The 26,005-nt window shown below is 38.8% G+C and overlaps 4 protein-coding genes across 4 annotated transcripts; all 4 read right to left on the bottom strand.

Moving 5' to 3' along the window:
- Positions 1 to 5,250: 5,250 nt before the first annotated feature.
- On the bottom strand, positions 5,251 to 7,490 carry LOC137037810 (counting factor associated protein D-like). The gene is made up of 7 exons (XM_067412111.1): positions 7,333 to 7,490; positions 7,099 to 7,158; positions 6,915 to 7,016; positions 6,653 to 6,825; positions 6,113 to 6,359; positions 5,827 to 6,022; positions 5,251 to 5,722 (listed from the first exon to the last, which is right to left on the bottom strand). The coding sequence occupies exons 1-7, from the start codon at positions 7,376 to 7,378 to the stop codon at positions 5,584 to 5,586; spliced, it is 963 nt and encodes a 320-aa protein (XP_067268212.1). The 5' UTR covers positions 7,379 to 7,490; the 3' UTR covers positions 5,251 to 5,583.
- A 1,825-nt stretch (positions 7,491 to 9,315) lies between these two features.
- Positions 9,316 to 11,212, bottom strand: LOC137037911 (counting factor associated protein D-like). Its single transcript, XM_067412307.1, has 7 exons — positions 11,071 to 11,212; positions 10,820 to 10,879; positions 10,636 to 10,737; positions 10,373 to 10,545; positions 9,949 to 10,198; positions 9,663 to 9,858; positions 9,316 to 9,572 (listed from the first exon to the last, which is right to left on the bottom strand). Exons 1-7 carry the CDS (start codon positions 11,114 to 11,116, stop codon positions 9,437 to 9,439), a joined length of 963 nt encoding a protein of 320 aa, XP_067268408.1. The 5' UTR covers positions 11,117 to 11,212; the 3' UTR covers positions 9,316 to 9,436.
- A 1,408-nt stretch (positions 11,213 to 12,620) lies between these two features.
- On the bottom strand, positions 12,621 to 15,387 carry LOC137037319 (counting factor associated protein D-like). Its single transcript, XM_067411214.1, has 7 exons — positions 15,339 to 15,387; positions 14,268 to 14,315; positions 14,087 to 14,185; positions 13,836 to 13,996; positions 13,419 to 13,668; positions 13,131 to 13,326; positions 12,621 to 13,033 (listed from the first exon to the last, which is right to left on the bottom strand). Exons 1-7 carry the CDS (start codon positions 15,364 to 15,366, stop codon positions 12,895 to 12,897), a joined length of 921 nt encoding a protein of 306 aa, XP_067267315.1. The 5' UTR covers positions 15,367 to 15,387; the 3' UTR covers positions 12,621 to 12,894.
- A 1,975-nt stretch (positions 15,388 to 17,362) lies between these two features.
- LOC137037322 (counting factor associated protein D-like) lies at positions 17,363 to 19,538 on the bottom strand. The gene is made up of 7 exons (XM_067411217.1): positions 19,493 to 19,538; positions 19,225 to 19,293; positions 19,041 to 19,142; positions 18,790 to 18,950; positions 18,279 to 18,528; positions 17,993 to 18,188; positions 17,363 to 17,494 (listed from the first exon to the last, which is right to left on the bottom strand). The coding sequence occupies exons 1-7, from the start codon at positions 19,536 to 19,538 to the stop codon at positions 17,398 to 17,400; spliced, it is 921 nt and encodes a 306-aa protein (XP_067267318.1). The 3' UTR covers positions 17,363 to 17,397.
- Between the last annotated feature and the right edge of the window lie 6,467 nt (positions 19,539 to 26,005).

Raw genomic sequence — 26,005 nt, 5'->3', positions numbered from 1 at the left:
GCAAACATGTAGAAGGTTGCAATAAAAACACACAAAGGAGGGACTGAATTAATGTCATATGACACGAGGGTCATTGGTGGACAAATATTGATCCAGGACAAGGTCTGTGTTTGATACCGCTTCGGGGTGATCACTGAGGACAGCTGTAATCAGTCCATCTTTCACCCCTGGGAAAAATGCACTGTGAATATGTGGTGGTGCTTTTAAAAGTAATTCCTTAATTATTGGTTGAAATATGCAAAAAGCCATTAGAGCTTAGAAGAAATAAATTAACTTTAAATACATGAATAAGCTCAAGTTGAAGATTGGTCAGTTCGTAAGTGGTTGTTTGAGTGTTATATAAAGCACTGTTTACAATGGGCTAAAGTTCAGCGTGTTGGACATTGATTATTTTACAGTGATAACACAGATCAATCTCCTAAATATATAATTAGTAAATTAAACTATTTATATACTCTTTTAGCTATATGAGATTGATCTATGTTATTACTTTAAAACAATGTTCAAATTTATATAGATGAATCAAAGGATCCAGATCTCAACTGGACTAGTTGTGTCATGTTTATTTCTCATCTAAGACTCTTTTCAGCGCTGCGCTTGTTGTCTATTGACTTCCGGTTTGTATTTCCACAGCGATCTTACATATTTATGAATGAACTGCTTGTTTTAAAATCCACTGGGTCTACTGACCTTTGTTAAGACATCTGCTTTAAACATTACAATTCTCACGATAACTTTCATTTACTATACAACAAATAAATCCACTTCACCAGCTAGTCTTCGACAGCAATGGAATATAAATGTACAGGGATACCGCAAAAACGTCTAGGTTACGTATGTAACCCCTTGTCCCTGAAGGAGGGAATGGAGACGTTACGTCAGAGACTGATGAAATGGTTTCTCGCCCGAGAGCCCAATCACCTTCGAGTGTTAACAAAACGAGCCAATGATACGAAGAGTATCTTGGTCTGCGGAATTTGCATGTGCAAGCTCCGCCCCACAGTGTGGGTATATAAGGAGCAGAGCGAGCAACTCGCATTCAAGTCTTCACTGAGCAGTCGAGCCAAGTGACCCAGCCATTCAGCGGAACAGCAATTGTGGCAAGGGGACGTAACGTCTCCGTTCCCTCTTTCAGGGAACGAGGGTTACATATGTAATCTAGACGTTCCCTTTCACGTTACGTTACATCAGTGTGAGAACAGTACCTTGCAGTGAGAGCACGATAGAAGGACCATACGCACAGAGCACACTGAGTAGCATACCAAGGAGTATGCTAACAGGCTGCCTGCTCGTGGAGGACTCGGTGATAACTGAGGTAACCAACCTCAGGGTGGAATTACACGTCAGAATAGCAAGTGGCTTGCTAGGGGAAGACACATGCTCCAAAGGAGGCTCAAAGTGGAATACACATGTGGGATTACCCGCAGGGAATCACAACACATGGAAGCACCTAGTCTAACATAAGGGCTGACCGAAGGGGCAAGCACGCAAATGTAGACATCGACAGTGCTGGAGGAACCCAGGGTTCTGATAAGGAACTTACTGAGAGAGAGCGCACACATCCAATCCGTAGAGTGGAATGGCACAGCAAGCGTATGACACCGAGCAGATCCCGCTACTGGCCCGAAGGAGCGAGTATACGAGAGGAGAACGGCTCTACACGGAGATTATAAAATCTCGCAAATGTGTTAGGTGACGCCCAGCCCGCAGCTCTACAAATATCTGTCAGCGAGCCGCCACGCGCCAACGCCCAAAAGGAGGCAACGCTCCTGGTTGAGTGAGCTCTCACTCTCAGGGGGCATGGCAGGTCTTGAGCCTGGTAGGCTAAGACAATAGCATCCACTAACCAGTGGGCTAGCCTTTGCTTGGAGACAGCCTTCCCCTTCTGCTGACCTCCATAACAGACAAAGAGCTGGTCTGAAGTCCTGAAGCACTGAACTTTGGGCACATAACCGAGCCGGGGTCTCAAGAAAATGTGAGAGTCATCCGGCCTAAATTCTAGGCATGCTTCGTCAACAGAGAAATCCTGTAGGTCCCCAACCCTCTTAATAGAAGCCAAAGCAATCAGGAGCGCAGTCTACAAAGATAGAAACTTTAGCTCAACTGAAAGCAAAGGTTCAAAGGGAGCTCTCTGAAGTGCAGATAACACTAAAGAGAGGTCCCAAGAGGGAATCTGTGAAGGGCGGGGAGGAAAAAGCCTCCTCGCCCCCCTCAGGAACCTAACGACCAAGTCGTGATTCCCCAAAGACCTACCTTCAACAAGTTCATGATGAGCGGCAATAACAGCCACATAGACCTTAAGGGTGGAAGGAGACAGCCTTCGATCCAACCTTTCTTGAAGAAATGACAGCACAGATCCGATCGGACATGTCCAGGGGTTCTCATTCCTGGAAGAACACCAGGTGACGAAGAGTTTCCACTTCAGCGCATAAACTTGTCTAGTAGACGAAGCTCGTGCTGAAGTGATGGTAGCTAGCATCTGCGGTGGTAAGGTACCTAACCCAACTGCGTCCCGTCCAGGGGCCACACATGTCTCTCTCAGTCTCCACAGATCTGGATGTGGGTGCCAGAGAGTGCTCTGTCTCTGAGAAAGAAGGTCCTTCCTCAGAGGAATCGGTCGTGAGAAGGCACAGAGTTCTCGGGCTGGCTCTGAAGAAAAAGAGGGGAGAAGAGAGTGTTGTGTAACACAGCACACTGTCAACTATGCCCTTTTGGGACCCAGAGGTAGAGGAAACAGCTATTTTTGTGATGATATGGGTACCACTGGCAGAGCCAGTGGCGAGGATGAAGGGTTCTCCCCCGGCCCTCCTGCAGGGGAAGGAGCGGCCCTGCAACCGACTCCTGAAGACCTGTCGTCTCAGAACGATTTCGGGCAGTTAAAGGTGCCCTGCATGAACTGGTAACCTCCTCATGCACTTCCGGGAAGAAAGGAACCGGTGGGGGGGCCTGGCATTCACCAGAGCGTGCAGCCCCCAGGAACCAATCATCCAGCCTCAAGCGTTCAGGACGGGGTGGAGGATTCCACTCCAACCCAATGCTCTCAGCTGCCCGGGCAAGCATGGCCGTCAGCTCGGTATCTGACACGGACAACGCTGCTCTCCCAGAGGGAGGCACCGCAGCCGAATTTTCATCTCCCGAGGACTCAAACCCGCCTTGAGATGCAACAATCGACATACGATCATCCTCCGGAGCCCCGAATGAGACGCTGGGTCCCCCAGAAGGGGAGGCAGCAGGCCCACCCGGAAGCTCCACCGGCTGAGATGCCTGGGAGGGGGGCATGGCCCGAGGAGGCTGACTCGTGGGGTTGTTCCACACCGTGACCCTCAGATCACCCTGGACACCAGCTGTAAGCTCTTTTAGGAAAATGCTCTTTTGGTACTGAAGCGCTCAGGGGAAACAGGCAAGGCAGGAACACTGGAATCCGCTGAAACGCGCCGTCACACCAGTACTGCAGAGACTCGTACTGTAGAACACTCCGGTGAAAGCAACAATGTGCTCGGCTCCAAAGCGAAAGCTTGAATGCGAGTTGCTCGCGCTGCTCCTTATATACCCACACTGTGGGACGGAGCTTGCGCATGCAAATTCCGCAGACCAAGATACTCTTCGTATCATTGGCTCGTTTTGTTAACAGTCAAAGGTGATTGGGCTCTCGGGCGAGACCTCATTTCGTCAGTCTCTGACTTAACGGCAAAGTGACCGACTGAAAGGGAACGGATGTTCAAAGACAATATTATAAAGATGGCGGCGTGCTTGTTTCTCTGGTGCATAGACTGAGATATGGCAGTAGATTAAGTTATGGTCTTTCTGTGTTTTTATTAGCTATTTTATAGGCATTAGAATGGATAGAGGATGTAAGGTCTAACCAGACGGTTATTAAATCTAGTTCTACCTTGACTTCAAGTTTTTTCTCCCTCGACAAAATGAACCGTTCTACATTTTACCGCTATAACATATTTACCAAATACATTAAGGCCCGGTTTCACAGACAGGGCTTAGACAAAGCCAGGATTAAGCCTTAGTTCAATTATAGTATTTAACTAGCTTTTATAAACTTTCACTAGAAAAAACATTACTGGTGTGCATCTTGAGAAAAACAATAACGCTGACATATTTTAAGATCTGTCAGTACAAGTTTCTTTCAGTTAAAACAGCTCAAACTTGCATTTTAGTCCGGGACTAGCTTAAGCCTTGTCTGTGAAACTGGGGGAAAATGAGTAAATGATTCAGAGGAAATTATTTTATGAAGAAATAGCAGGGAGTGAAACAAGACAATATATTAAAGTGAATTTATTTATTGGTCAAGCACAAACAGGTCCAAAGAGTTGTGTCTGTAAATGTACAGGAGCTTTTCTTCAGACCGCCTTTTATTGAAATCCAAAAAATGGAAAATGTTCTACCCCAGGATCACACAAAGGTAGGCTAAATATTTTTTAAATATGAACTTAGATTTTATTTATTTAATTTTTTAGACTGATTTTAAAAATTTGAGTCTGTAAATTTGTAGATTAACAAAAGTATTTCTGTCACAAGTTACTACAACTAAAGCCATCAGTCACAGACTGGGTAATTCATAAAACTAATATGTTATTTTGTCTCATTTTTTTATTATTATTTTTTTTTTAAATACACCGGTTACTATTGTCAAGCAAACAGTTGTGCTGTGGTCTCCCCATTCTTTTATGTGAATAGGTTTATTTCTATTATTCAATTTCATATTTGTTTGTCATACTTAAGCCTCGTTTTCATGTCAGAAATTTGACATGGCTCTACTGACTAAGCTCTGAAGAGGCAGAAAACCATAGTTGTATTATGATGGAATTGGATTACGGACTAAGTTATAGGCAGAAAAAGATCATAAGCAGATATCTTTTTCAGTACAGCAAACTGCTAAAAAAGTTTTGACTAAACGAATCATTGAAAATCAGAAATAAATGTGAAAATGAGTTTGAAGTGAAATGAGAGATGGAAAGTAACTTTTGCAGATGAGCTACTGCCACTGATCAAAATGTAGACCAACTTAAATAAATAAGCATATAAATGTAATACTTTTTTTAAAAATTATATATTGCAATTATACAGAGTGTTAATTTTATTTATAAAAAAAAAAAAAAAAAAAAAATCAGCCCTTTTAATAGTGAACACTGGTTTTAAAACACATTTTTGAATAGTTTTGCAAAATTAGAACTTATTGATGTGGCAGTCATTTTTCATCTACTGATGTTATGTACATTTAATCAAAGACAAAACATATGGTTTTAATCAGTATTTTAATCATTAGCTTGTCAATACATCCGGGGTTTGATAACCAACGTCACCATGATCACTTTATAAACAGATCAACTACAAACCATAAACTGAAAATGACACATGTTGCCAAAATAGCTTGAAGATGCAGATACTCAATTTAACCAAATGTAATTATTCAAAAAAAAAAAAAAAAAAAAATCTTCAGAGGACAGTATAAGTGAGCTGAGCTACTTGTTTAAACAGTGAATTCTCATTTTTTTCACCTTTAGATTTTCTCTTTAGTTTATCAAACTCTAACATAAACGCTGGCAACAGACTCAAAGAAATGTGTGAGGACTATTTTGTATCTGCCTTTATCAGATCTGGAATTATTAAACCTCCTGTCATCCTGGCCTTCTCTGCGGCTGATTTATCAGCGAAGTGATTGATACCAACGCTGAATGTAAGACCGGCTCTGTTGGTAGAGTGCACATGCCTGAGAAAAAAGAGGATGTTGAACAATAAAGCATATGTATCTAAAATCAGACAGATTCATAGACTTACTACTTCTATATTATAATGTTTGTTGTTTTTCCTCACCGAAGAGTATGTATGAAGTAGCTCTCACGCTCCTCATGCTCTTTGTCACTTTCATACTGACGCTCAAACTTCTTCTTAAAGGAGCCGAACAATCGGTGGGCGTGGCTAACAGGGGAGGTGCTGACATAGTCTTGAAGGGGATTGGCCAATATTTGATGCTCCTCAGGAGGATCCGGAAACTCCTCACAGGTCATTCCTAATTAAACACATAATACCTCAGTGAGCTTTTGATCAGATGGTCTGTAAGTGTAAGAGAGGCGTGTCACTGAATGTGTTCTCCAGTTACCTAAAGGGGGTGTGAAAATGTCCGATTCAGCAGAGCTGAAGTCACTGTAGTCAATCATGTATTTATCTTTGTGGGACTCCAAAAGAGTGTTGAAGCCCTCCATCTCAAAGTGGTACGGGACGGCTGGGGAATCACTTCCCTCTGGACGTTTGACCCACAGACGATATGTGTTCTTCTTATGACCAGCCTGTGTGACCTTCTTCCAGACCTCACACTGAACGCCTGAGAAATCCTCCATCTTCTCAAACTGGACGAAAATAAAAAATTACATAAACATTTCAGACTCTGTTGATTTGGTTTGCATTACAGTTAATTGAATCTATGGGATTTAATGTCATTCATATTTTTCTAAACCTGTATGACTTTCTTCTACACAGCACAAGGTGACGTTTTGGATAAAGTTTCAACTGTTTTTGTCTATACAGTGAATATCAGTGGAGTCCAAAACAACACTGAACCCTGCTGACTTTTATCATATGGACAAAAAAGAACAACACTGAGACATTTTTCAAAATATCTTTTGTGTTCCAGTGTACATACTTCAAAGCCCTGCAGATCAGGCAGTGCCGCCTGTGGACGTATTGGATCCTCCTTTGTTCCTTTAACCTCAAAACATTTAATAGCTTGAATTTCAGTGTCAGTGGTGACTGGTGTGATCTGGTAAATGACGCCATAATCCAAGCCATTTCCAATCAGAAAAGTGTGCACTGTACCTGTATAGAGAGCAGCAATGAAGAGAAACTGTATAATAATCAATTTAGATTTTAACACTTTGTGACTTTATCATGAGAAGATCACTGACCATTATGATAGTCGATGCGACTTCTGTTCCCCTCGAGGTCGTACCAAACTTCAAACGGTTCCTTTAGCCCAGAATCACCAGAATGAGGCAAATTCAGCTCACCTACAGAAAAGAGGCACATGTGACATACTGAAAAACAAGTGTACTGTACTGGGATGCACTGTGTAATTAGGCAGAAATGTACCTTTGACATGATACTTCTTTCCAAAATCAGGAACTGTTCTGTCACCGACTGGTGCGGCATCTGAGGAGGAAACAGAGAGAGATCACAATTCATTATATCAGCTTGCCTATTAAAACACATAGCTAAATATACCATTGCATAATTAAAAAAAAAAAAATCACAGGAAATGTTGATCTGGAAATCAACTATCATCCACTTTTTTGTTTTCCTCCTGTTGTCTTGTTTTCTCCTTACCTGCAGCACACAGCAGAAGCACAAACCCAGCTAGAAGACGCCACATAGTGCAATCTGAAGAAACCAGACAGACTTCCACTAGAGATGAATAATAAGCTTTTGTCCGTCTGAAAAAGTCTGAGTGTTCACTCCAGTGACCAAACGTAATGGAAGGTCACAATAAAAGCACACGGCGGAGGGACTGAATTAACGTCATATGACATAAGGATTTACTGGGGGTGGACAAATATTTACTGAACCAGGACAAGGACTATGTTTGATAACCCTCAATAGAGACTGCGTGGGTGATCGTTGTCCTTGATTTCACTACAAGTAATTTCTGAATTAAACTTTAAATTACATGAATAAGCTCAAATTGAATAGGGAAGGTGTAGGACATACAGCGTAAGCTTTTTGAAGAATACGTAAATGCAGTTTACCCTTATTCCTCGTCTGGTATCATTTAAAGCCCTTTGAAGCTGCACTGAAACTGTAATTTTGACCTTCAACCGTCGGGAGTCCATTGAAGTCCACTATAAAGGAGAATAATCTTGGAATGTTTTCATCAAAAACCTTAATTTCTTTTCGACTGAAGAAAGTAAAACATGCACATCTTGGATAACATGGGGGTGAGTAAATTATCAGGAAAATTTTATTTAAAAGTGAACTAATCCTTTAACCCTATTCCTACCCCTAAACCTAATCCTACCCATAACTTATCCTTAAAATCAGAGGGGAAAGGTGAATAACACTGATGTAGAAGCACCTAACCCTGGTTGCAAGCCTAAACTGTCATAAACAGTAAACGTCCCACAAATCTGATTGGTTGATTGGAATGTTGTTCCAAGATCAACAAAGATGCTGAATCCAGGAACATGTCTTACTTGGCAAAATCAGGGTGACCGTTATATAAAGCACTGTTTACAATGGGCTGAAGTTCTGTTAGATGAACATTGATTTACTGTGATAATATAAATCAATCTCCTAAATATACACTGCGTTCCAAATTATTATGCAATTGACATATCAGTAGGATTTCAGTACAATAAACATTCAGATTTTAGTTTGTCTAAGAAAATGTTTGTTCATTTATTTATCCATGTCTTTTTAGATAACTGGTATCAATCTCAGACAAAATAATTTGCCAGATCTATGGAAACCCTTCTTTGAGGTTGTTCCACATTATTAAGCAAGTCACAGTTTTCATGCAATATGGAGAGGAAGAAAGATCTTTCTGAAGATGAAAAGCATGAAATGGTGCAATGTTGTGCAAAAGGCATGAAAACAACTAATATTGTGTGAAAACTGAATAGAGATTATCAAATTATCATAAGATTTGTGAGTGATTTAGAGCACAGCAGAACTCGGTCAGATAAAGGCTTATTGAGGAAAGTTCCGGTCAAAAAAATTAATTGTATTAAAAGGGCAGCTATAAAAAAGCCAGTGCTGAGCAGCAAACAGGTATTTGAAGCTTCTGGTGTCTCTGGAGTCTCAAGAAGCTCTCCATGCAGGCTGGCAGTTGTGCGTAAAGATGCATTTCAGCCACTCCAAACCAAACCTCACAAAGAGAAATGTTTACAGTGGGTGTAGGGCAAACATTTAACCCAACAGTTGGGTTAAAACAACCCAGTCGCTGGGTTTGTCCATTTTCAACCCAACTTGGGTTGTTTTTAACCCAGCATTTTTTAGAGTGTATGTTCAGTTCTGATTCAGTCTGGTGGTGTCGTCTGTTTTAGATGTGTTGCATGTTGCTCTGTTCTTTTGGATTACCTGTTGGATTTATTAAATATTAAGCTACCTATTTGCCTTCATCTTCATCTTTGTGTGTGTTTATATATCCACCATCATGCGTGCAAAAAGCAATTTAAGCAAAAGTAAACACTGGTTTTAAAACAATAGTTTGATGCAGATACTCAATTTAACCAAATGTAATTATTCAAAAAATGATTTAGACAAAGATTAAATTACACTAATTTCATCAGAAGACAGTCTAGTAGTCACTTGTTAAAACGGTGAATTCTTGTTTTTTCACCTTTAGATTTTAATGACAAACATCAAAAGACACAGACAAAGTTTATTAAACTGTATCATACATTGGCAACAGACTCAAATAAATGTGTGAGGACTATTCTGTAACAGTCTTTTTCCGTTCTGGAATTATTAAACCTCTCCTCCTGGCCAGCTCTGCCTCTGACCAATCAGCAAACTGGTTGATACCGAGGCTGTATGTAAGACCGGCTCTGTTCATAGAGTGCACATACCTGAGGAGAAAGACGATGTTAAAAAAAAAGCATCAGACAAGTTCACAGACTTACTACTTCAACATTATAATGTTTGTTGTTTTTTCTCACCGAAAACCATGTACAAAGTAGTTCTCACGCTCCTCGTGCTCCTTCTCATTTTTATACAGACGATTAAACTTCTCCTTAAAGGAGCCGAACAATCGGTGGGCGTGGCTAACAGGAGAGGTGCTGACATAGTCTTGAAGGGGATTGGCCAATATTTGATGCTCCTCAGGAGGATCCGGAAACTCCTCATAGGTCATTCCTAATTAAACACATAATACCTCAGTGAGCTTTTGATCAGATGGTCTGTAAGTGTAAAAGAGGCATGACACTGAATGTGTTCTCCAGTTACCTAAAGGGGGTGTGAAAATGTCTGATTCAGTTTGTGAGCTGAAGTCACTGTAGTCAATCATGTATTTGTCATTGTGGGACCCCAAAAGAGTGTTGAAGCCCTCCATCTCAAAGTGGTACGGGACGGCTGGGGAATCACTTCCCTCTGGACGTTTGACCCACAGACGATATGTGTTCTTCTTATGACCAGCCTGTGTGACCTTCTTCCAGACCTCACACTGAACGCCTGCGTAATCCTCCATCTTCTCAAACTGGACGAAAATAAAAATGACATAAACATTTCAGACTCTGTGTTAATTTCGTTTGCATTACAGTTAATTGAATCTATGAGATTTAATGTCATTCATATCTTTCTAAACCTGTATGACTTTCTTCTACAGAGCACAAGATGACATTTTGGAAAATATTTAAACAAGAGTACATACTTCAAAGCCCTGCAGATCAGGCAGTGCCGCCTGTGGACGTATTGGATCCTCCTTTGTTCCTTTAAGCTGAAAATATTTAATAGCTTGAACTTCGGTCTCAGTATTGACTGGTGTGATCTTGTAAATGATGCCATAATCCAAGTCGTTTCCAATCAGAAAAGTGCGCACTGTACCTGTATAGAGAGCAGCAATGAAGAGAAACTACATACATAATCTATTTTGATTTTAACACTATGTGACTTTATCATGAGAAGATCACTGACTGTTACGATAGTCGATGCGACTTCTGTTCCCCTCGAGGTCGTACCAAACTTCAAACGGTTCCTTTAGCCCAGAAACATCAGAATAAGGCAAATTCAGCTCACCTACAGAAAAGAGGCACATGTGACATACTGAAAAACAAGTGTACTGTACTGGGATGTTCTGTGTAATTAGGCAGAAATGTACCTTTGACATGATACTTCTTTCCAAAATCAGGAACTGTTCTGTCACCAACTGGTGCGGCATCTGAGGAAGAAACAGAGAGAGAGATCACACAAACTGTATCAACTTTTCTATTAAAACACATAAATAAATATACCATTGCATACTTGCACAACATGTTTAGTGTTAAAAACATCACAGGAAATATTGATCTGAAGATCAACTATCATACGCTTTTGTGTTTTCCTCCTGTTGTCTTGTTGTTTTCTCTTTACCTGCAGCACACAGCAGAAGCACAAACCCAGCTAGAAGACGCCACATAGTGCAATCTGAAGAAACCAGACAGATTTCCACTGGAGATGGAGAACAAACTTTCGTCCGTCTGAAAGAGTCTTAACATGAGAGTTTGCACTAGTGACCAATTATGTAACAGAAGGTCAAAATAAAAATTTGACATGAGGGTCACTGGTGGACAAATATTGATCCAGGACAAGGTCTGTGTTTGATACCGCTCCGATCACTGAGGACGCCTGTAATCAGTCCATCTTTCACCCCTGGGAAAAATGTTAATATGTGATGGTGCTTTTAAAAGTAATTCCTGAATTATTGGTTGAAATATACAAAAAGCCATTAGAAGTTAAAATAAACAAATTAACTTTAAATTACTAGAATAAGCTCAAGTTGAAGATCGTCCAGCTCGTAACTGGTTGTTTGAGTGTTATATAAAGCACTGTTTACTGTGAAGTTCAGTGAGTTGCACATTGATTTACAGTGATAACATAGATCAATCTCCCAAATAAATAGCTGATGTGTAAATAAATAGTAAATTAAACTATTACTCTTTATTTATTTATGAGATTGATCTGTTACCATAAGACAATGTTTGAATTTATATAGATGAATCAAAGGGTCCAAATCTCAACTGGACTAATTGTGTCATGTTTATTTCTCACCTTACAGACTGAGATAAGGCAGTAGATTAAATAATGGTCTTTCTGTGTTTTCACAGCTGAAACATTAGCTATTTTATAGGCATTAGAATGGATAGAGGATGTGAGGCCTAACTGGACGGTTATTTTTTCAAGACACTTCTTCAGTTTTCATCTGTATAAGGTAAAGAGAGTTCACTACGAGGCCAGATCTGATTTTGGAAAAAAATGAACATAAATGCATGAAAAATGAAAAATGCATACATTTTATAATTCTAAATATAAATCTAATTATACCTTGACTTCAAGTTTTGTCACCCTCGAAATTAACCAAACAACATTTTACTGCTATAACACATACAATATGGCTCTACCCTGACTCAGGTCTATGAAGAGGCAGAAACCCATATTTGTTTTAGGGTGGAATTGGATTAAGGACCAATTTAGAGGCAGAAAAAGATCATAAGCACACATCTTTTTCAATACAACCAACTGCTAAAAAAGTTTTGACTAAATCTTTGAAAATCTGAAATAAATGTGAAAATGAAACAGGTTTATTCTCTCACCAAGATTTAAGTGAAATGAGAGATGGAAAATAACTTTTGCAGAAATGCTTGAAACATGAGATGAGCTACTGCCACTGTGAACAAAATATAGACCAACTTAAATAAGCATATAAATGTAATATTTAAAAAAAAAAATGTATTGCAATTATACAGAATGTTTATTTTATTTCTTTTTTAAAAATTAACCCAATGTAGTTAATAGTGAACTGGTTTTAAAACACATTTTTGAATAGTAAGAGGTTTTGCAAGATTAGAACTTATTGATGTGGTAGTCATTTTTCATCTACTGATGTTATGTACATTTAATCAAAGACAAAACATATGGTTTTAATCAGTATTTTAATCATTAGCTTGTCAATACATTTGGGGTTTGATAACCAACGTCACCATGATCACTTTATAAACAGATCAACTACAAACCATAAACTGAAAATGATACATGTTGCCAAAATGGCTTGAAGATGCAGATACTCAATTTAACCAAATGTAATTATTCAAATAAAAATTTTGAAAAATATTAAATTACACTAATCTCATCAGAGGACAGTATAAGTGAGCTGAACTACTTGTTCGTTGGCAACAGACTCAAAGAAATGTGTGAGGACTATTTTGTATCTTCCTTTATCTGATCTGGAATTATTAAACCTCCTGTCATCCTGGCCTTTTCTGCCTTTGACCAATCAGCGAAGTGATTGATACCGCAGCTGAATGTTAGACCGGCTCTGTTCGTAGAGTGCACACAGCTGAGGAGAAAGAGGATGTTAAACAAAAAATATCTTAAATTAGACAGTTTCATAGACTTACTACTTCTACATTATAATGTTTGTTGTTTTTCCTCACCGAACACTATGTATAAAGTAGTTCTCGCGCTCCTCGTGCTCCTTCTCACTTTCATACTGACGATTAAACTTCTCCTTAAAGGAGCCGAACAATCGGTGGGCGTGGCTAACAGGGGAGGTGCTGACATAGTCTTGAAGGGGATTGGCCAATATTTGATGCTCCTCAGGAGGATCTGGAAACTCCTCATAGGTCATTCCTAATTAAACACATAATACCTCAGTGAGCTTTTGATCAGATGGTCTGTAAGTGTAAAAGAGGCGTGTCACTGAATGTGTGTTCTCCAGTTACCTCCAGGGGGTGTGAAAATGTCCGATTCAGTTTGTGAGCTGAAGTCACTGTAGTCAATCATGTATTTGTCATTGTGGGACTCCAAAAGAGTGTTGAAGCCCTCCATCTCAAAGTGGTACGGGACGGCTGGGGAATCACTTCCCTCTGGACGTTTGACCCACAGACGATATGTGTTCTTCTTATGACCAGCCTGTGTGACCTTCTTCCAGACCTCACACTGAACGCCTGCGTAATCCTCCATCTTCTCAAACTGGACAAAAACAATGATTTTATTCACATATTCACACATTTCAGGGAGTTCAGAAACAGTGACACTGATATAAAGAATAAAACTCCCGCTGGAGCAACATGCTCAAACAGCAACATTACACACTAGAGAAAGGTGAAAATGAAAAAAGCACTTTAAGTAGTACATACTTCAAAGCCCTGCAGATCAGGCAGTGCCGCCTGTGGACGTATTGGATCCTCCTTTGTTCCTTTAAGCTGGAAATATTTAATTTCTTTAATTGGCACTGGTGTGATCTGGTAAATGACGCCATAATCCAAGTCGTTTCCAATCAGAAAAGTGCGCACTGTACCTGTATAGAGAGCAGCAATGAAGAGAAACTACATACATAATCTATTTAGATTTTAACACTGTGTGACTTTATCATCAGAAGATCACTGACTGTTACGATAGTCGATGCGACTTCTGTTCCCCTCGAGGTCGTACCAAACTTCAAACGGTTCTGGATCAGAATCTTCAGAATGAGGCAAATTCAGCTCACCTACAGAAAAGAGGCACATGTGACATACTGAAAAACAAGTGTACTGTACTGGGATGTTCTGTGTAATTAGGCAGAAATGTACCTTTGACATGATACTTCTTTCCAAAATCAGGAACTGTTCTGCCACCGACTGGTGTGGCATGTGAGGCAGAAAGAGAGAGAGATTGCGCATAGCCAAATATACTATTGCATTGCGTAGCAGGTTTAGTGTTAAAAACATCACAGGAAATGTGTTGCAGCCCTTTAATAAGGAGAACTGCTTTGATTCTTTGCTTTCATTGCCAGTTGCCGATTTTTTTTAAGCAAATGTATTTGTTCAGTGTCATCAAGCTACGCCTTTGTTTTGAATAGACGACCTCTAGCTGCATTAAATCTACATACTGTGCCTTTAACTGGAAACACTTCAAGATTTTCAAAGTCCTACATACAAATTTACTGTATTTTCTGGTTATATTCTAATAGAGACTGAGAAATAATTAAATGTGGTCATTACATCATTGCTAAAACAACATCTAATGGTGGCTTTTGCACAGTACTGTATAAGGAGCCATTTGAAATTACAGGCAAGCACTGCATTTTAATCATGATGCAAACACACATGTAGCATCAGTTATTTTCAACTATCACTATTTAAAATTAGATTTCAAAATATAAAGCAAAAACAGAATGGTTTGACTTTTGTTTTGTGAAAGTATGCTATAATTATAAGACACACCTGCACAATTTGCAAAAAACAAAAACAGCAGACGAACTGAATGAAAATGCAAATTCACTTTGACTGTAGGGGGCGCTGATGGAACAGCAGCAGCTTTTCATTACAAACAGTCTCAGAGAAACTGAAGGAAATGTAAAGTTTTGCAGCTGTCCCCGCTCTCCAACATTAAACGGATTTTGTAATTTAATGTAGCGTCCAATGCTTTAGGAACATTTAATAATATTACTCGTGCTGTTACATTCACTGCGCCATATATAGATAGGCTATAGTAAGCTTGCTGACGATTCTGTCATTTCAGTCCTCAAACGCTATTTCGCTGTGTAAAATAGATCATAACATGCATAAAATAGTTTTATATAGGCTACGTAATATACATGACTGTAATGGCAAGATAAAAGCAATGCAGATGAGATGTTGTGGGTAAAATATAAAACTTACAGTCAATGGATCTCTCTTCCTCCGCCATGTTTGAAGGTTATGATCCGCCCTGTGGCGATTCTGGCTTGGTGCCTCAGAGCGAAATCTTTATTATTATTATTGCAAACAATTTAGAGATTACATGAAATACAACTTTGCATACATTACACAGAATGCATCAACAATACGTCCAGTCATCTGAACATATGGAAGAGAAAAAATAAATAAATTGTTTTGTTCCTGCTTTTCTTTATGTTCTTTCTTTTTTAACAGTCATTGTCAAAGAAAGAAAAGAGGATAAAAAAACAAACAAAAAAAACAACAACACCAAAACAAGTATTAATCCTTAAGATTTCATCATATCTCTTCAAAAAAGAAATGCATTTTTTGATATTACACTCTAAAAAAAATGTTGGGTTAAAAATGGACAAACCCAGCGATTGGGTTGTTTTGACCCAGCTGTTGGGTTGAATCTTAAACCCAACCTGCTGGGTAGATTTATTCAACTCAACTAATGTTTAAAAAATACTTTATTGATCACTTAAAATGAACCCAAAATAGGTTGGAAATTAACATTTATTAATATGTTTAATTAATAATAATTAACATGGATTAAATTGCTTTTTAATGAATGTTCACCTTTTGATATTTTTGTTGCCTCTAGTAATTATGTGTCTGATTTTTAATTTCCAACCTATTTTGGGCTCATTTTAAGCCAGCCATATAGTCATTTTTAAACAATAGTTGAGTTAAATAAAACTGCCCAGCAGGTTGGGTCAAACATTTAACCCAACCACTGGGTTAAAACAACCCAATCACTGGGTTTGTCCGTATTTAACCCAACTTGGTTGTTTTTAACCCAGCATTTTTTAAAGTGTAATTATTCTTAGTGATTTGATTAAATGTTACTTGACATAAAAAATCTATAAAAGCAGGCATTTTTTAAAGAAACCTTTGTGAAAACAGAATTTTGCCCCAAGGATAAGAAAGTTAACAGTAGATTCTAAAGATTTGTTTTAAGCAAATAACATCCTTATAAATGTGTAAATTACAGTTCATATTAACTTTAGAAAAACAATAGGAACTCAAATCTTTCCAGAAAAGCGATGAAACATTACATGAGAAACATAAATTACAAATATCTTCACTTTATTTTTTACAGAAGGTGCATATATCAGCTAAATCACAAATTTTCGACACAAGAGCATTACAATATTATGCAAAACTTTCACTTTTTTGGGTAAACAGTATTTATATGGTAGTTTTCCTAGAACCCCAAAAACTCGAGATTGAGAAAGTTGATGAATAAATTGATGACTCAGGGTGAAATCATACGTTGTGCCATTTTCTCATCCTATGTCATCCAATGGATCGAACAGTCCCAGCTCCAAAAAGGACATAAAGGTCATGTTCAAGTAATCCAAACAACTCCAGTGGTTTGAGTCGGGATGGATCTTCCCTTACTGATCAGAAAATTCAAAAACAAGTTGGACACTTTATATAAACTTTATATTTTTATGGGTTTTATTTTGATAAACCAATATAACATTAAATTACATGAAAAGAGTTTTTTAAACCTTTTTTATTATTATTATTGAACAGAACAATCCATACAGTTACAATAACATACATGAATAGAGTTTTTATAGTGTCATAAACACAAAAAGCACATCATTGTTAATTCTGGCCAATCAGGAAATAGCTGTCGTCATCACAGCTCGTGCAGTCGCTCTGGAGAAGCGTTCTCCAATCAGTTGCTCTCGAATCTCTCGTGGTACTTTGATGCCATATGCCATATGGACTTTCTTCAGCTTCTGAATAAGCAGGATTTTTTGTGTCTTCTTGACAAGGATGAAGTGGTTTCTGGCCACTACATGATCAATTCTGGGTGTAACGTCTAATTCAGCTTTTCTTAATTTAACTACAACTAAATTTTCTTAATCTAATAAAGTAAACTAGTAGAAAGACAATGCACTCAAGTTAGTGCAACTTCAATTTTTCACACACTTTTCCTCTAATTAAGAGAGGTGTTTATTTATTTCATTGTTCAGTCACAGATTATTAAGTCAACTAATCAATTTTAGCAGTACTTCCTCCACTCTTCCTCTGACCAATCAGCAAACTGGTTGATACCGAGGCTGTATGTAAGACCGGCTCTGTTTGTAGAGTGCACACTCCTGAGGAGGAAGAGGGATACACTCAAAAATTATAATATAAAATTAAGCTTCCCAGAAATGCCAGTCACTATAAAAAATGGATTGGAGCAGCACACAAAAAGTGCTAGAAGCAGCTTTATAATATGACTGAACGAATATGGATGGAACTCTTTACTGTCCAAGTACTTCAGAAATCACTTTAATGTTGGGCCTATATGTGAATTAAACGTGGTACAATGGCCTTCATCATCACTGTACTAATGCCTATATGATGCAAGAGATTCATCAATATGCTAATTGAGGACTGTTGGGACACTCCAGACACAGGATGGTTCTGTCTGGGGAGGCTTGGTTTTCAAGTTGTCATTTCCTAAGTTATTTAATTATGACTATTTACAATATAGCATAGACTCTCATACTGTATTGCTTAATTAATAGTTAATGTAAATAATACAATTGGGGTGTATTTTCACAATCTTTTATATATAAATAAATATCAAGTAATGTTTTTTTTCTCACCGAAGATTATGTACAAAGTAGTTCTCGCGCTCCTCGTGCTCCTTCTCACTTTTATACTGACGCTCAAAGTTCTCCTTAAAGGGGCCGAACAATCGGTGGGCGTGGCTAACAGAGGAGGTGCTGACATAGTCTTGAAGGGGATTGGCCAATATTTGATGCTCCTCAGGAGGATCCGGAAACTCCTCATAGGTCATTCCTAATTAAACACATAATACCTCAGTGAGCTTTTGATCAGATGGTCTGTAAGTGTAAAAGAGGCGTGTCACTGAATGTGTTCTCCAGTTACCGCCAGGGGGTGTGAAAATGTCCGATTCAGTTTGTGAGCTGAAGTCACTGTAGTCAATCATGTATTTGTCATTGTGGGACTCCAAAAGAGTGTTGAAGCCCTCCATCTCAAAGTGGTACGGGACGGCTGGGGAATCACTTCCCTCTGGACGTTTGACCCACAGACGATATGTGTTCTTCTTATGACCAGCCTGTGTGACCTTCTTCCAGACCTCACACTGAACGCCTGCGTAATCCTCCATCTTCTCAAACTGGACAAAAAAGTTGATTTGGTTTGCATTACAGTTAATTGAATCTATGGGATTTAATGTCATTCGTATCTTTCTAAACCTGTATGACTTTCTTCTACACAGCACAAGACAACATTTTGGATAGTTTTAACTGTTTTTGTCTATACAATGAAAGTCAGTGGAGTCCAAAACAACACTGAACCCCACTGAATTTCATCTCATGGACAATAAAACAACACTGAGACATTTTTCAAAATATCTTTTGTGTTCCAGTGTACATACTTCAAAGCCCTGCAGATCAGGCAGTGCCGCCTGTGGACGTATTGGATCCTCCTTTGTTCCTTTAAGCTGAAAATATTTAATTGCTTTAATTGGCACTGGTGTGATCTGGTAAATAACGCCATAATCCAAGTCATTTCCAATCAGAAAAGTGTGCACTGTACCTGTATAGAGAGCAGCAATGAAGAGAAATTACATACATAATCTATTTAGATTTTAACACTATGTGACTTTATCATGAGAAGATCACTGACTGTTACGATAGTCGATGCGACTTCTGTTCCCCTCGAGGTCGTACCAAACTTCAAACGGTTCCTTTAGCCCAGAATCACCAGAATGAGGCAAATTCAGCTCACCTACAGAAAAGAGGCACATGTGACATACTGAAAAACAAGTGTACTGTACTGGGATGTTCTGTGTAATTAGGCAGAAATGTACCTTTGACATTATACTTCTTTCCAAAATCAGGAACTGTTCTGTTCTCACCAAGGGCCACTGGTGTTGTATCTGAGGAAGAAACAGAGAGAGATCACAATTCACTGAATCAACTTGCCTATTAAAAACAGCCAAATATACTATTGTATACTTGTGCAACAAGTTTAGTGTTAAAAACATCACAGGAAATGTTTCGCAGACATTAAATCACAAGATCAACTATCATACGCTTTTGTGTTTTCCTCCTGTTGTCTTGTTGTTTTCTCCTTACCTGCAGCACACAGCAGAAGCACAAACCCAGCTAGAAGACGCCACATAGTGCAATCTGAAGAAACCAGACAGACTTCCACTGGAGATGGACAACCAGCTTTCATCCGTCTGAAAGAGTCTGAATGTTCACGCCAGTAACAGAAGGTCACAATAAAAACACACAAAGGGACTGAATTAACGTCATATGACATGAGTGGTCATTGGGGGGTGAACAAATATTTATTGAACTGGGACAAGGACTATGTTTGATAACCCTTGGTAAAGACTGTGGGGGTGATTGTTGAGGACGCCTGTAATCAGTCCACTTTTCACCCCTGGGCAAAATGCACTGCAAACATAATTCCTAAATTATTGGTTGAAATATGCAAAAAGCCATTAGAAGTTAGGAGAAATAAATTAACTTTAAAGTTGCAGTCCGTAACTTTTTTTGGTTAAAAATGATAATTCCACAAATAACTGCAATTGCAGGTTTCAAACAGAGTTGGCGATAAAGAGGCAAAACTTACGCACTGCAGCTTTAAATTACTAGAATAAGCTCAAATTGAAGATCAGCCAGCTCGTAAGTGGTTGTTTGAGTGTTATATGAAGCATTGTTTACAATAGGCTGAAGTTCACTGTGTTAAACATTGATTTACAGTGAGAACATAGAACTATATATAGCTGATGTGTAAATAAATAGCAAATTAAACTATTTATATACTCTTTAGCTATTTATGAGATTGATGGGTACAGGATGTGAGGCCTAACAGGACAGTTATTTGTTCAGACTATTCTTCAGTTTTCACCTGTATAAGGTAAAGAGAGTTCACTGTGAGGCCGGATCTGATTTTGGAAAAATTGTTATACAACATAAACTTTATCATTCTAAATATAAATCTAATTCTATCTTGACTTCGTTTTCGACTTCTCCCTCGATAAAGTTAACCTGATTACATTTTACTGCTATAACACATATTTACCAAATACATACTTTCTAGGACACACCAAATGTCCTAATTGAATTAAGGCCGAATCCTGGCTTAATCTAAGCCCAGGACTAAATGTTCCTAGACCAAGAATTAACAACATATATTTCCATCAAAGAGGTGCATCAATTTTGGGCCAAGATCTTGTATTGATAATGCAAGAGTCGAGCACTCTGTAAAGTCTCCTCCAGCACATCCCAAAGGCCTTTTTAGTGAATGGCTTTGTCATCCTGGAATAAGGCCACGATGTGTCTTCCTACATGGTTGTTTAAGAAATGAAAAGATACACACTCCATCATTTAGGGTTAGAAGAACTGCTGCCAAACATATAACATGCTAGAAAAATAATTATGTATGTTACGGTAGCTGGTATAGAGATGAGGCAGATCACGGATTTCCACAAACATATGTAACCCAGTAGAATAATATTCTACAGGTAATGAGTCCACTGCTTTATATATTGATATATTAAATAAGTGGATGTATGCTTTTAAGAACATATATCAAGTTAGAGTGTTATGCACATGTGAAAAATGTGGTTTTAACCTACAAGGTCTTTCATTACTTTATTGGTTCAAGAGAGTTAAGTCCCGCCCGCGCCTATGCGTTAGGTATTTTGAGTGGATGTTTTGGTGGGGGGAGGAGGAACAAGGGGGGAAGGCGAGATATGCAAGGGATGAGAGAGACGCGCGGTATGCGGTAATAGAGTGGTGAATAGTTTACAAGTTTAAAAAATCTGAAACTGTAATATTGATCGTGTGTGAAACCCGAGTCCTGTTTATTTGTGTTTATTGTGAGTTCGCTGTGAGTGTTTATACGACATTCCGGTGTCGTCAGCGTACGGACTGTTTCCTTAATATCCCGTACGGTTTATGTTATTCATCTGAACCGGACTATTAAATTAGCGGAACATTTAAACAAAACAGATTGGCGAAAGTAAGCATTGTTGTTTTCGGGACAACGAGGGAGACATTGAGGACCAGATAGCGCCCCAAATACCCGCGATATTTGGGGTTCCTCTGGCTGCGTGGGAGGAGCGTTTCATCGGCTGGCGAGGGAGAGCGAGATCGAGGAGCTGCGGGAGGCCTACTACAGGATTCCAAGATCGCTGTTTGATTCGCACCACAGTGTTTAATCGTCCTATATGTTGTTATCCAGCGCGCTTATCAACTGTGAGTATTCAAAGTGATTACTGACATCCAGAGTGAATAATTTTGTACATTTCATTCCAAGTGAATTCACTTAGTTTTCTTTTTTATTCTGAGTGTTTTGTTACAGAGACCATTTCTGTACTCCTGTCACCTGCGATATAGCCTTTTTGGGGGGTTAATTTGGTCAGATTTAAAGTCTATGTGATTGTGTGAATGCATCACATCACTCAAATTCTATTTTTGACTTTCTATTTCTGTTCTAATTAAATCCTTTATCTTTTGTTATCCATCTAAGAGTTTGTGCTTGACTATTTATTATAGTATATGTATAATACATTAAATATATCACATTTAGAATAGTTCATAATTATAAATAGCTTTATAAAGAAGTAATTAATTTGTGACACCAGAGGGGCCTAACTTCAACATCTGTAGGCACATAGTTAATGAATCTGGTGCGCTGCTCTATTTAATTAACAGAAAGACAGGTAGGGGGCGCTACACATACAATACTTTAATGAACACAAAGGGCAGAGTACACCAAACTAGCAACTAACAAACAGAACGGACAAGGAGGTGCAGGTGACACAACAGGAGGATCATGGGAAATGGAGTCCAGGGGAACAAGGGATCTGTAACAGTACCTCCCCCTCCCGGTAGGCACGTCCTTGCGCCATAGATGGAACAACCGGGAGGGGGGCGGGCGCCCTGGAGACCTCATGCCAGTGCTGGGGGAGGAGTAGACTGGAGTGGAGGTCTCCAGGGCAGGTCCAAGAACCATGGCGGGTCAGGGGCCGTGGGCAGCCATGGCGGGTCAGGGGCCGTGGGCAGCCATGGCGGGTCAGGGGCCGTGGGCAGCCATGGCGGGTCAGGGGCCGTGGGCAGCCATGGCGGGTCAGGGGCCGTGGGCAGCCATGGCGGGTCAGGGGCCGTGGGCAGCCATGGCGGGTCAGGGGCCGTGGGCAGCCATGGCAGGGGGCCGTGGGCTGCCATGGCGGGTCAGGGGCCGTGGGCAGCCATGGCGGGTCAGGGGCCGTGGGCAGCGCAGGTGATGAGTGACGATGAGGAGCTGACGAGGGAAGTGAGTGCAGGTGACGAAACAGGAGGATCATGGGAAATGGAGTCCAGGGGAACAAGGGATCTGTAACAATATACAGTATTTATATGGTAATAACCATGTTTTCCTCCACTGAATGTTATCTATTTTAGATAACCCCAAAAAAAATTTCCCTTTTGGAGAAATGGAGTTTCGAGATTAAGAAAGTTGATGAATAAATTGATGCCTTAGGGTGAAATCATACGTTGTGCCATTTCTCATCCTATGAAATCCAATGGATCTAACAGTCCAAGCTCCAAAAAGGACATAAAGGTCATGTTCAAGTAATCCAAACAACTCCAGTGGTTTGAGTTGGGATGGATCTTCCCTTACTGATCAGAAGATTTGAAAACAAGTCGGACACTTTATATAAACTTTATATTTTTATGGGTTTTATTTTGATAAACATAAACCAATATAACATTGAATTACATGAATTACATGAAAAGAGTATTTTAAACCTTTTTTATTATTATTATTGAACAGAACAATCCATACAGTTACAATAACATACATAAATAGAGTTTTTATAGTGTCATAAACACAAAAAGCACATCATTGTTAATTCTGGCCAATCAGGAAATAGCTGTCGTCATCACAGCTCGTGCAGTCGCTCTGGAGAAGCGTTCTCCAATCAGTTGCTCTCGAATCTCTCGTGGTACTTTGATGCCATATGGACTTTCTTCAGCTTCTGAATAAGCAGGATTTTTTGTGTCTTCTTGACAAGGATGAAGTGGTTTCTGGTTACTTAAAGCCACTACATGATAAATTCTGGGTGTAACTTCTAATTCTGCTTTTCACTTGCGAACTGCAACTTAATTTAACTACAACTAAATTTTCTTAATCTAATGAAGTAAACTAGTAGAAAAACAATGCATTTAGTTAGTGCAACTTCAAATTCTCTTTTGTTTTAGTAACTTAGTCGTTAACAAACTCTGTAATTTCACACACTTTTCCTCTAATTAAGAGAGGTGTTTATTTACTTCATTGCTCAGTCACCGATTATTAGGTCAACTAATCAATTTTAGCAGTACTTCCTCCTCTCTTTCTTTGACCAGTCAGCGAAGTGATTGATACCGGCGCTGTATGTAAGACCGGCTCTGTTTGTAGAGTGCACACTCCTGATCAGGAAGAGGATATAAAAAAGAAAGCATATGTATCTTAAATAAGGCAACTTAACAGACTGCTTGATACCTTTACATTTTGTAATCATACATTTTAACTTCTTTTATCTAGGCAGTTGGCATGTCTGTTTACTGTAACCAAGAGAATCTGGCTGAAAATCAAAGTTGAAGTTTCAAATTAATGAAATGAAATTTCAAATGATATCATCTGACATCTTATAAAAATCTTATAAACTGAACTGAATTGTGATTGTGTTCTTAATGCAATCTAAGTACTGTTGCTTTGAGTAGAATATGTTAATGTACTTGATAATGGAAAGGAACATTTTAAAATATGTCAGTGATTTCACAATCTTATATATAAATAAATATCAAGTAATGTTTTTTTCTCACCGAAAACCATGTACAAAGTTGTTTTCGCGCTCCTCGTGCTCCTTCTCACTTTCATACTGACGATTAAACTTCTCCTTAAAGGGGCCGAACAATCGGTGGGCGTGGCTAACAGGGGAGGTGCTGACATAGTCTTGAAGGGGATTGGCCAATATTTGATGCTCCTCAGGAGGATCCGGAAACTCCTCATAGGTCATTCCTAATTAAACACATAATACCTCAGTGAGCTTTCAGGGGCCTGAAAAACATACTGAAAAACAAGTGTACTGTACTGGGATGTTCTGTGTAATTAGGCAGAAATGTACCTTTGACATGATACTTCTTTCCAAAATCAGGAACTGTTCTGTCACCAACTGGTGCGGCATCTGAGGAAGAAACAGAGAGAGAGATCACAATTCATTATATCAAGTTTTCTATAACAAATAATAGAACAAAAACTTATTTTATCGCATACTAGGTTTAGGTTTAGTGTTTACTGCCGCTGTTATTAAATCATGAGATCTTATCATGCTGTGTTAACATCATATGTCATGAGGGTCCATTGGGGGCAGACAAATATTATTGAACTTATTAAAGCCAAAATGCATAGACGATATGTAGTAAATATCCATCGGACTTTATGATCGGACATAAAATGTAGCGGCACATTTGTTGGCAATCAAACATTCACTGCGAGATCGTTCAGGAATTTGTCAAATAAATGCACTGTAAACTGTAAACACAAGAGAAAGCAATGCAGATGAAGTGGGTAAAAAGGATAAAACTTAACCATCAGTCGTTTTCTCCTCCGCCATGTTCGAAGTTTACAGACACACCCTGGAATGAGAGACAACAATCATGTGTGAAATTTAGCAGAAATGCTTGAACCATGAGATGAGCTACAGCCACTGTGGAAAAATGTAGACCAAGTTAAATAAGCAAATAAATGTATAAACAGATTACAACTATACAGAATGTCTGAGTTTTTTTTTTTTTTTTTTAATTCATCATCCTAATGCAAGCAAAAATAAACACTGATTTTAACAGATAATAAATAATCTGACAAAAAAGAATATACAATATCAGAACTTGATTTGATATATAGACAGTCATTTTGTGGAAACTGATGCAATGTACATTTAATTAAAGAAAAGTTTTGAGGTTTGACCAGCAATGAGCACTTTATAAACAGACCAGCTACAAATAATACACTGAAAATGATACATTTCACAAAATATCTTAAAGATGAAGATACTCCATTTATCACAATATAATTATTCAAAAGATGAAAATACCACTATTCTCATAAGAAAACAGTATAAGTTAGTTGAACTATTTGTTAAGACAATGAATTCTAATTTTTCTCCCTCAGATCTGCATGACAAACTCTTGCAAAAACACACTATCATATATGTTGGCAACTACTCTAAGAAATGTGTGAGGATTGTTTTGCAAAATTTTGGTTTCCATTCCAGAACTGTATGTAGAGGAGGGGATCTCATCTGTCCTGTATAGTGTTAGTTGGTGTGACCTTTTATCACCTTTAACCCTATGATTATTCAGGTAGGGTCAGGATAGTCAAATCTAGCATAAACCGTAAATTACTCACCGACAGCAGGTTAAAGTCCTTCAGGAATGATGAAGACTCCTTTGCAGTTGTTCTTTTCTGAGGCTCGGTTTGCAGCTATAAAATCCCACTCAATATTAGTCACCATCGCATGTGATCCAATCTTCTGGGTGTAATCTCTCATGCTTAAAGGGATAGTTCAATCAAAAATGAAAATTCTGTCATCATTTACTCAAATTGTT

The sequence above is a fragment of the Chanodichthys erythropterus genome, chromosome 15 (genome assembly GCF_024489055.1).
Source record: "Chanodichthys erythropterus isolate Z2021 chromosome 15, ASM2448905v1, whole genome shotgun sequence".
Taxonomy (NCBI): Eukaryota; Metazoa; Chordata; class Actinopteri; order Cypriniformes; family Xenocyprididae; genus Chanodichthys; species Chanodichthys erythropterus.
This window is presented reverse-complemented; position numbering and strand designations above follow the sequence as displayed.

Excerpts from the sequence above, each read along its gene's own strand:
- LOC137037810 (XM_067412111.1), bottom strand. The coding sequence starts at position 7,378 with ATGTGGCGTCTTCTAGCTGGGTTTGTGCTTCTGCTGTGTGCTGCAG. Across the intron at positions 7,159-7,332 it reads GCTTCTGCTGTGTGCTGCAG|ATGCCGCACCAGTCGGTGAC; the intron begins GTAAGGAGAAAA and ends TTTCCTCCTCAG. Across the intron at positions 6,023-6,112 it reads CATTTTCACACCCCCTTTAG|GAATGACCTGTGAGGAGTTT; the intron begins GTAACTGGAGAA and ends GTGTTTAATTAG.
- LOC137037911 (XM_067412307.1), bottom strand. The coding sequence starts at position 11,116 with ATGTGGCGTCTTCTAGCTGGGTTTGTGCTTCTGCTGTGTGCTGCAG. Across the intron at positions 10,880-11,070 it reads GCTTCTGCTGTGTGCTGCAG|ATGCCGCACCAGTTGGTGAC; the intron begins GTAAAGAGAAAA and ends TTTCTTCCTCAG. Across the intron at positions 10,546-10,635 it reads TCGCATCGACTATCGTAACA|GTACAGTGCGCACTTTTCTG; the intron begins GTCAGTGATCTT and ends CTCTCTATACAG.
- LOC137037319 (XM_067411214.1), bottom strand. The coding sequence starts at position 15,366 with ATGGCGGAGGAAGAGAGATCCATTGACT. Across the intron at positions 14,316-15,338 it reads GGAAGAGAGATCCATTGACT|TCGGTGGCAGAACAGTTCCT; the intron begins GTAAGTTTTATA and ends ATGCCACACCAG. Across the intron at positions 13,997-14,086 it reads TCGCATCGACTATCGTAACA|GTACAGTGCGCACTTTTCTG; the intron begins GTCAGTGATCTT and ends CTCTCTATACAG.
- LOC137037322 (XM_067411217.1), bottom strand. The coding sequence starts at position 19,538 with ATGTGGCGTCTTCTAGCTGGGTTTGTGCTTCTGCTGTGTGCTGCAG. Across the intron at positions 18,951-19,040 it reads TCGCATCGACTATCGTAACA|GTACAGTGCACACTTTTCTG; the intron begins GTCAGTGATCTT and ends CTCTCTATACAG. Across the intron at positions 18,529-18,789 it reads CTGATCTGCAGGGCTTTGAA|TTTGAGAAGATGGAGGATTA; the intron begins GTATGTACACTG and ends TTTTTTGTCCAG.